Source organism: Rutidosis leptorrhynchoides, chromosome 4 (assembly GCF_046630445.1).
Source record: "Rutidosis leptorrhynchoides isolate AG116_Rl617_1_P2 chromosome 4, CSIRO_AGI_Rlap_v1, whole genome shotgun sequence".
Classification (NCBI taxonomy): domain Eukaryota; kingdom Viridiplantae; phylum Streptophyta; class Magnoliopsida; order Asterales; family Asteraceae; genus Rutidosis; species Rutidosis leptorrhynchoides.
In genome coordinates this window covers 185,276,859-185,288,594 of record NC_092336.1, presented here as the reverse complement: position 1 = coordinate 185,288,594, position 11,736 = coordinate 185,276,859, and the positions used below count along the sequence as shown (strand labels likewise).

At 30.0% G+C, this 11,736-nt stretch overlaps 1 protein-coding gene across 1 annotated transcript; it reads right to left on the bottom strand.

Moving 5' to 3' along the window:
* Positions 1-307: 307 nt before the first annotated feature.
* On the bottom strand, positions 308-2,085 carry LOC139904499 (DNA N(6)-methyladenine demethylase ALKBH1D-like). Its single transcript, XM_071886418.1, has 3 exons — positions 1,902-2,085; positions 1,331-1,639; positions 308-748 (listed from the first exon to the last, which is right to left on the bottom strand). Exons 1-3 carry the CDS (start codon positions 2,061-2,063, stop codon positions 464-466), a joined length of 756 nt encoding a protein of 251 aa, XP_071742519.1. The 5' UTR covers positions 2,064-2,085; the 3' UTR covers positions 308-463.
* Between the last annotated feature and the right edge of the window lie 9,651 nt (positions 2,086-11,736).

Genomic DNA, 11,736 nt, shown 5'->3' with positions numbered 1-11,736 from the left:
GTACTTATATGATACTAAAGATTCAACAAATTCGTTCAATGATATTAAGTTTCTTTATTGTATAAAAAAAAAAGTGAACATACGATCCCCTTCTTGTTGGGAAAATTGTTTCGCTCTATATACACGGTTTCATTTTGAATACGCACATTAATGATGGTGTGAAAGTTTTAAAAATAAAAAACAACAAAAAAAAAAAGTTAAAAAGATATCCATTAATAAGTAAAATAACTTTTCAACTAGCAAATATGAATTAACAAAAAAAAAAAAAAAAAAAAAAACCTAACAAAACGACATTGATTAAAAATGGAAACAGTGCTTATGTAAGAAGTATATCGGGTTGTAGGGTAATCATCCCTTACGGAAATTAAGTTAATTTAATTTAATAATAATACTGAATACTGAATATTGATAAAAACAACTTGTAAATAAGACCAGGTAGTATTCAAAATGCAAAGAAACTCATTCAATCAAGAGAGTAGTCTTTGAATGTAAGGTTAAGAGAGCCAGGTACGAGGTTGGTTTGTTGAAGCAATGACAAAGGAGCTGATTCTGGGATAATTTTCTTGATCCCATGATGTATAAGTCTAGACTCTCCCCCGAATATCAATACGTCTCCCGATTGCAACAAAACCTCCTTTGCATGGCCCACGTCACCTGTATAACTATACACGAATTTTGCAGAGTCACCAACAGTGATGGAAACCACCGGCAATCCTCCTTCCAGACTACTTCGGCTTTCATCTAGATCCTGCATCGTGGAGATATATACACAACACAAATATATAATATAAGATAGATATTTCAGATACATGCCTTAATGTGTGTTTGGATGAATCTAGCAAGAGCTGGAGCGGGCTAGAGCTAGAGCTTATTTTTGAAGCTGGTAGCTGGTAGCTGCAGCGTAGCTCTACTTTTTTTCACAAGCTATCATGATGAGTTTATTTTATAAGAGCTTAGGATTTTTATTAGCTCTATTTTTTATGTCTACCAGACAAAGCTTATAATTTGGAGTTTATTAAAATCATAAGCTCAACCATAAGTTCCAAGAAGCTGGTGCGCCAAACACACTCTTAGTCTCAAATATAGTAACTAAAACGGTGTTTATGGGTTAGCTGTAAGAGTGTAAATGAGCCAAGCTACTCATGAGATAAACAAGCTCGAGTTCTTATTGGGTCATCACAATCCACCTAGGCGGTACTTTTCCTGACAATGTCTATTTTTATGAGAAATAAATGCAGTTGTTAATTAGGTAACTTTTCTAAAATAAAACTAATATTGATCGAGCCCTAAGTTTTTCAATTGAGCAAACGGTAAAACATAGAAAACTAACCTGACGAAGACTAAGTTCTTCAAAGGTAGTAGTATAAAATTTGACGATACATATGTCTGGGTCCATTAAAGGCAAGTGCATATCCTGTCCTTCTAGAAGTAAGTTTACAGCCAATGACATGAGTTGATTAGGAATGGGTGGTGCTTCAGAACCGTCACTTCGGTGTTTCCAATCATATCTTGTTATCGGATCCCAGTTTCTACCGAAGCACATCATTTGAAAGTTCATTGTCCGTCCATTTCTGGTTAAAGGTTCGTAGAATCCCCCGGGACCCATACCAAATTTTTGACATGTATTCACAATTTCAACCTAAGAGAGTAAGATTATACAAATTTATTTAACTAATCAAACATGCACTCCAATAAAGAAATTTACAACAATTGTATCCGAAAGTAACAAGAAAAACAAGAGATCCTTCGTTTCTTACACACCTACGCACGAGCGTGTGTATATACACATACCTATAATACACAATAGTAATCATCATACAGTGCCGACGATATTAACATTGCTTTCGATAAAAATAAAAAACATAATGTTAAGCTTAATTCCCAGTCAAAGATATATGTACCTGATCACTCACGCTGACGTAATTTTTCAAAAGAATCATTCCCTTTTCGAGATCCACCCATGATCTTTCAAGATTTCCATGTTCTTTATCATTTCCGATTAAACTGAATCGTTTTGTTTTACTCCATAAATATGCTGTTGTCTTTTCATTTGAGTTGATCATATCAAGATGATAATTATCATCCCAAGGATTATATGATGAAGCCTGTATAGTAATCAAACAATGTTTTCTTAAGTATATAATAAATAAAAATAAAGTTTTACGAATGAGTTCTCTCTCCACACAACTTATCTTGCAAGTGTTTGACAACATTGAAAAAGAAAAAAGAAAAGCAAAAAAAATTTCAGCAATCACACATAATCTAAGCTCATAGACCTTCATTTGTTAAATTTTTTTTCCAATGCAAAATACAGAACTGAATTTAAAAGATAAAAAGTGTATGTGGTTGCATTTGCACAAAACATTCTTAAAATGTAAGAATTAGCAATTATGTATAGGCTATTTGGCGACGAGCTTATTGAAACTTTTTGGAGCTATTAGCTTTTATGAAAAAAACCATATATAATAAAAAAGAAAAACTTTATTTGGTTAGAGGAGCTTAAAGTTTTTTGATAGAGAGAAAAAATTAAAAGCTAAAAGCTACTTCAAGTAGCGTTTAGCTTCTAACTTCTAGCTTTTTATCATTTTACTCTTTATTTAAGAGATTCAGCTACTCTGCCAAACGCTAAAATATATTTAAAACAGCTAACATCTACCAGCTATCGGCTATCAGCTACAAGCTACTTTTGCCAAACATACCCATAATCGAATTTAACACATTTACTTGGTGATTGACTAATTACACGTAGCTACAACTATATAATAATAATAATAATATAATAATAATAACGTAATAATAATAATAATATTAATAAAAATAATAATAATAATAACTTTATTAGGAAAAAACTATCTTTTAGTTTCACTTTTCCTACTATGAGCAAAGTGGCGTTGATACCATATAATGGGCGGTTGTCTCCCTCATTCGCTGTGATGTGTCACCACAAATGCCTGTAGTGGAGCGTTTGTGGCCAGGCCAAATATGAATCAGGCGTTGGTGTATTTCAAACACCAAGAAATTGGATGGTGCTGATGACATGTCAAATGGGGATTGTTGGAATTATATCTCTATGTAACTTTTAATTATTTACTTTTCAAAAATCAATAAATTTTACCACATCACCACAAACTTTCTACAACCCTCTCAACAACCTTTCCCACTACAGCCCCCATCATTTCCATGTCACAATATACATACATATATGTATATATATACATACATACATGTATATATATATATATATATACTAGGTTTTTTAACTTGTGCGATGCACAATGACGATTCTAGGATCAAAACCCAATAGGGTCCCAAAAAATTATTCGATAACTTTTTTGCACAAATATTGAATGTGTCGGGTCAAATCGGGTCGGGTCGCACCCAAAACACAAACAAAAATTCAATAATACTCGCAAAATATAAGGTTGTTCATATGGAGTAGCAATTAATGGTATATACAGTAGCAATTTTAAAGTAACAATGGCCTATACAGTAGCAATTTTACAGTAAATATTTTAAATTGAAATTTTACAACATATTATCAATATAATCGCATAATATTAACAGTAGCTGTAAAATTGCAGTTTCACTGACTTTTTAAAAAATAAGTTAGATAGTTATGAGATTAGAGATTCATATACAATAACTATTATAAATATATTTACCATTACACATACATCTTACTTGCTACCATATAATGAATTCAATATGAGTACTCACAATAAAACACGTATATCTCAACATAAAAATTACACATTATTTGTCATAATATAAGTTTGATAGTAAATTTAACAATTATATTTATATTTAGAAAAACATTACACATTCTGGTGGTAGAATTTTGCATTATGTCATGTTATATATATTACGTTTTTGTTTTCATTATATATTTGAAAATATTATAAGATTTCTTAAATATTCAATGGATATCTGATACGAGCATGGTTGATAGCATTAGAAAAGTAGGTACGTGTGAAGGAATGTGGCTTGTCCCACGTCCACACTTCAACAAATGACCCATGATCTCCAATCTCATTATTTACTAGTAGTTAATTAAATCACGTTCTCTTATTTAATTTAATAGTAGCAGTTTAGAATGTATGGAGTAATCAATTTGCATTACTAGCTATTTCTAGTACATGTCTTTAATAGGTAGTTTTATTAGATAGAAATTTAGTAACCGTAGCATTTGCATAGTATATATATGTGTAATTGTTTTGCATTTGATATGATGAATGAAAATATTGGTTTAGCCAAGACTCTGTTTCTTAATCTATTTTCTTTGAAGATTAGCCATCTCGAATCGGCTTCTATCCCTTGGAGTTCACGGTCGACTCGAAGAGGCCTTATCAATATCCATTAGATGCCTTAATCCACTTGATATAAATATAGATGGATGAACTAAAGTTAAATGGATATGGAAATAAATATGAACGAATTAAAACTAAAATGAATATGGATATGGCCTCACGCCCTCACCCGATCCATATCGGATCCATTGACATCCCTAGGATAGAACGTAAGAAATTTTGATGTAGAAGAAAGTCAAAAAGAATTGGAATTGGACATGGTTTGTTTATTTTTATATCTATTATATTCAATAGCTCATACTATTATAAGTGGGTTAATTTCAAACATTTTAGTAGTTCAAACTATTAAACTATAACCTCTAAAAATTTATGGGGTACTATTATTATATTTAGTGGTGTCCTATACAAAAATAATAAAAAATTTGTGATAAATTTTGAAAAACTAGTGGTGTCACAGAACCCCGCGGGGTTCAACTTAAAGTCGCCACTGGCGATGCACGGCTAGAACCAAAGTGAAATATTGCTCTAGTGACATTTCAATGGTTTTCTAGTAGAAATAAATATATTAAATTTGTGTTTAAATAGTTTTAAGATGTAACATAGTAGTTGATGCTTTAAAAAGTGTGAAAATAAATTATTTAAATGCTTTACAATGATTAAGTAACCATTAGAAAACGCATTGTTTTGTGATTCGTAATATTATCATCTTTGACTATTCATCAATGTTACTCGTTCATAATTTTATCAGCTTTAATTTTTCATTGATGTTACTCGCGAAAAAGTTGCGTACAGTTAGTTATGACTGAATATATGTTATTCACTGTTTGATGATAGCGAAGATAACTAAAAACTAAACTTTATCAGCTAATATTAATCAATATTAATATTATTTAATTTAAGTTTCCTATTTCATATCATTATAATTTTCGATTCTAGTCTCATCCATTGTAACATGCATTGCTTTCTAGTACATTGATTAATGAAGTATATTATACACCATTTTGATTGACATATTGCTAATAAAATATTGTAAATTATACGGGGTACTATTTTTTTGCTATATATATAACTATATATTATTATTATATAATATATAGTATGGTAATATAGTAATGTATATGTTTTCGAATAATTTTTTATCCATTGAAGATATTGTGTAGAGATTTAGTCAACAGGATGACATGGCTTTGGAAAAATTCAAGAAGCTCCATATGGTTGACACATTGGAAAAAATCATTGGAATATACTCACTCACACACTACTTTTTGATTCATACACATACACATTTTTTATCATAATACTTACAATTAGATATTGAACCTGCATTATCATAAATAAGTGTATATTAGTAAGTTAGCGTGTATGGATCAAAAAGAAGTGTGTGGGTATCACCTCTCAAAAATGTGTCAAATAGTTAAACATATATATAAACATATATATATATATATATATATATATATATATATATATATATATATATATATATATATATATATATATAATAAGAATACAAAGAATAAAACAAAATACAATATATATTAAGTGAAAAGACTCACACTAACAGATGCATAACGAAAAGAAATCAACGAGTGATGCTTCTTCCTCATCATCATTGACATCACCTTTATGCCTTTCATCATTGTCATAATCACCACCTGTATATACGTTCAACAACCGTAACTTGAAAATCAATTATTATCAATCTCTTTCATTACTATTGTACATATCCATGAATTTCTATTTACATACATATGTACATGTATGTATATAATATAAAATATAAATATTATAATATATAATATAAGGGTGAGATGAAACTCATAAAACCCACATATTGAGCTCAATCTACACACAGATTGACCTCAATCTAAACATAGATTGACCTCAAGCTACACACAGATTGAGTTCAATGTGCACACATATTGAGTTTACTCTGTGAGTTCTCTCCTACTCTTAGTTCTCCCTGGACCCTCACCATATATATATATATATATATATATATATATATATATATATATATATATATATATATATATATATATATATATATATATATATATATATATATATATATATATATATATATATATATATATAAGGGCATGATCAATGGGGAAGTAGAAGTAACCAATCAGGGGGAAGCAATTTTTTTTTTCTTTCGTTTTTTGGAATTTTTTTCAAGCATCAAGATCACACGAAAATATGAACATTTTAAAAACACACTTCGTGATGAATGTTATTATTTAAGCGGAAAAACGATAGACAAAAATAACATTCAAGATAATATTGATCGTGAAGAATGTTAACGTTTTTTTATGTTTTATGAAGTACTTTTTGTCGAAATTTAGCCCGATTTAGAGTTTAGGGTTTAGGGTTTAGTACTTTATGTTTAGTCCATAAACTCAAAATCCTAAACCCTACACCCTAAACTCTAAACTGTTCGAGTTAAAAACTCAATCTAAATCCTAAATATAAACCCTAAACCCTAAATTTCTAAACCCTAATATCTAAAACCTCAAAATACGCTCGAAAAACACGATAATTGTTATATATTAATTTTTCGAGCTTTTTCCGTCAAAATAAAAACATTTATCACAAAGTGTCTTTATTAAATGTTCATATTTTCATCCAATCTATAATATTCGTGATCAACATTTTTTCAAAAAACGAAAAAAAAAGTTGCTTCCCCCGATTGGTTACTTCCCCCTTGATCCTACCACTATATATATATATATATATATATATATATATATATATATATATATATATATATATATATATATATATATATATAACAACAATACCCAACCCCGCATATGCGAGATATAGGGTAGTGAGATGTAGACAATCCTTCCTCTACTCTAGATTTAAAGATAAGTCGTTTCTCTAACCACGAGTCAAGAAATAATTCTCCACCCCTAGAAAGAGAAAGTCCTCCCTCTCTTTACTCCAAGGTAGAGAGATTGATTCTGTAAGGACCTCCGGCCAAAAGAAAAAGAAAACTATGAAAATTGTAGAATCAAATTTCCATGGATTATAAAACCTGTCTAAAAATCAATTTAGGATATATATATATATATATATATATATATATATATATATATATATATATATATATATATATTATAATATTTATATTATATACATAATAATATGTACATGTACATATATATGTAAATAGAAATTCATGGATAACTAATTAATTAACTGAATGAAAATGTATATCTGATGATGATTCTTATTATTATCATAATCAATGCCTATGATTCTCACTTTGTGATACGGTCTCTTCAAGTTGACCGTGAATTTCAATAATAAAGCCGATTCAAGATGGCTAGTCTCTTAATCAATTTTTCATTCATTAGATCATTCAAATGCAAACAACTTACAAATTTATACAAGTGCTATATTAATAGCTACTACTTGCTACGTGACTATAGATAAGTGTTGATAGTTACTAATGCTACGTGACTACAAAATAAAGTGCTAAACTGCTATCCTAATAGATAAGAGAACATGGAGTGATTAATTAAATCATGCATGCTAGATATTGTACTTCGTGGGTCATATGGCTGACCAATTTCACAACTCACGTACACCCATTATTCCAAGCACGTTCCACATAATCAAACTTGTATCACTTTGTTTGGTAATAAAAAGGGGTGTTCTATTGGTTTGGGGTATCCAATGGTTAGGTATTCGATTTCTCAGTTCATTTTTCTCGGTTTTAAATTTTTTTAGTGAAAAATCAAACAAATTTGAAAACCAAAAATCAATAAAAATAAGAACTTTAACCAAAATCATCAATCAATCGTACTGTTCATATGAAATTGAAAGGTTTATTTACTCCATACAAGCAATTAAATACGAATACTAAATCAACACCTATCAATAAAGCATAAACAAATTTCAAAATATAACTGATTCTAACATGATCAGAAGTCACATTTGAAAGTTTGATGACTCAAACTAGTCTTGTAAACGCTCAATAACTTGTTGTATATTAGTGAATGCCATTTACGATTCTAACATAATCATGGATCAATTCAAATATTGATCAAACATATTGATAGTTAATTCGATTAGTGGATCCCATTTTAAGATTTCGTCAGTTATAGCTATTTAACATACAAAATTAAATTTAATAAAATATTAATTTCAAAGTACGCATATATGCTGTAAATTGTTAGCTAACCTTAAGAAGAATATCGAAGAAAACTCAAAGAGTGAGGATTTAGGAATACGACCAGCTGCAATTAGGGTGCTGTGGAGAGAAGAAATAAATAATATAATTTAGGGCGAGTGTGCGGATATTTTATATTTAGTACGAAGTACTCGTAATAAACAAGAAGGATGGTGTGCCCACTTCATTGGGCCTTGGGCCTGTTAAATGTAACAAAACGGACGGTCCATGAAATTAGAAATTGTTGTGCCAGGTTAAAAAGAGATACTAAATTTTATGGTCAACAAAATACGCGAGCAAAATAAAATATTAAAGTAGCCCACCAAGTGGGTGTAGCCCAGCTCTTATCATAATATACGCATATATATTACTCCGTAATAAAATTCGATTTTCATACCCTTTTTTTTTTAACATTGAGATTTTATTATACAAACTATACATTCTAGCAAGCCGCTAGAATGATACAAAGCGTTTACAACGGCATTATATGCCAATCATTCCACAAAATATTAAAATGTCCTCTATGTTTAAGCCAAAAAACGAAAAAGAGCGAACAAAATCAAATAAAGAGTGTTTCTTTAATTGACCCGAATTGAACAACAAGTTATCCCGATATCGCCAAAGTAAACTTTATTAAAAATCAAACTGAATCTCACGCACATATAACTTTCTTTTTTTGAACATCGGCTTGGGATCACCCAAGTGGAATAAACCACACACGCGTTTCTGTAGTTGCATAACCCGCCACCAACTACTACCTTGGAGGAAACCCGGACCAATCCGAGGACATGGCTGGTAAAACTCCCCACCCCGCTGCCCCCGCACTAAGTGAAAGGTGACATGGGTGGATACTTCGGGTCAGGGATAATATTGAGAGCAACGTTGCAACCCAACGGCGTCGAACTCCTGACCTCTCAATAAGAAAAGCATGCCACTACCAGTTAAGATACAACTCAATGTTCGTACATATAACTTTCTACATTTCAATATCGCTATGTGGCACTTTAACGTTTACGGTTTTACCCATACATTTCTACTTTCCTCTTCAGCATGTTCACAACCTCGATGAAGAAGAGCTTGCAATGGACTACGTGAGTTCATTTCACTTGTATTGTTTTATGGTACCTAATACAAAATAAATAAAAATGTAAGTAAAAGTCTATAAGATATAATTAAACGAAAAATTGATCAACAAGTTATTTAGAAAACAACTACTCTGGTATTCTTACTTATAATACAATTACCATAATCACCCAGATAAGATTCATGCATTGTAGATTTGCAGACACACATCAACTATGCAAAGCCGAGCTCTGTAATAATGAGTAATAACTAGTCGAATAATATATAGAAATTGCCTCATAAGTACAGCAGGTTGAACATGTTATATAAACAAGTTGTCATGATCCTTTAACTACATTTTGTCTAAATAATAAAATCATCTTTTTCAGATAGTAAAGCTGGTTGTTGACTTTTGTGACGACCCGAAAATTTCCGACCAAATTTAAACTTAATCTTTATATGTTTCTGACACGATAAGCAAAATCTGTAATGTTGAGTCTCGAAAACTTTGGAACAGTTTACATGAATGCATTTGCCCTTTTACCAATCCCGACGATTCACGAACAATTACTTGTAAATAGATATGTATATATTTAAATATATATAAATAATAATTTAAAATATATTATAATTAACTATGTAAAATAAAACAATATATAATAATTATTATTTAAAAACATATTTATATATATAAATAAGGTATATTGAATATATAAATATAATTCCGAATTTATTTAGTAAATGATTGAAGCACTCGTTTATCATTCGAAGGTTATTTAAATAAGTTAATTCCAAACATAGGTGATTTTAAAATATACGGTGATCCGAAAATGAGTAATATAAATTTTAGGCTTATTAAAAATGTATTTAGGAACTATTTGTTGAATTTTAAAACTTTTTATATTTTACTTGGGGTTGGGAGTGAATAATTAATGTAATTTTTATTTAATAGTTAATGACTAAATTTTATACCATAATGGCTAGAATAAATATGTATAATTAATGTAAAAATTTGGGATTTTTTTTTTCTAAGTACTTTTATCTGCTACTGATTAACAATTGAGCATGATATACTCTCCGTAAAAATGGTTGGCACAAGATTTCAAAATAAAAGCTGCTATATACAATTTACACGCTCTTATTATTAATTTATAATATTATAATATAATTAGCTTTAGATGAATGAAAACAACAATTAACAAACTCACTTGTTTCATTTTGCATCCGTGAATTAAGATGTCTATTCGGGTACTATTTAGGTACTGTGTACAATTGATTAATTCTTTGGATTTACTGTGTGTGATTGATTCATTGTTTCTCTACACCATTACACTATATATATATATATATATATATATATATATATATATATATATATATATATATATATATATGAATGCATATATCAATCGACACATCCTTCACAACACCACTTGATATTTTTTTTTTTGTTTCTTCTTTCCATGCAAAACACCACTATTTTTCTACAGATTATTGACTACCATTCTTCATCATCTCTCTCCACTTTTACAACCCCAAAACTCAACTCCATTTGAGCTACTGTTACTGTTCGGGTGTTACACCAACCGAACCCATTGTTGCTTACTGTTTCAGTTTAAACTCACAACCCTACAACACACATGTACAACCACCTTAGTTCATGAACACCTTCAAATCAAACATCATTAACACCACTCGACCACCACATTTAACCGAGAGCTGCTACTACTTGCTATCTTTAAGGCCGTAAACCACCAAGCTTAACCACAACCACCTGCAAAACAACTTGAGCTGTTATTCGATCAACCTATATCACCACTGTTGGAACATATATGTTCCTTCATGCCTTTTTATTCCATAACACTAAAGTATACAATAAATATATAGGAGCAAAACAATACTAAAAACACCTTGAGACTACATTATGACTATTTTTCTCTGCCTTTATTCATTCGGTGGGGTAGATTATATATAACCTTTTGAATGTACAACTTGTGTGCAACAACCTACTACCCACTACCAATTTTCTAGCAACTACCTACTTTGCATTTCTCCACTAACTTGGCTACTATATTCGGTGGTCATCATGACCATTTCAACCTTCAAATTAAAGGTAACTAATTAATTAACAAACTAACATATCAATAAATAAAGTGTTAAGTATTTATTAATCCAAGATTATCC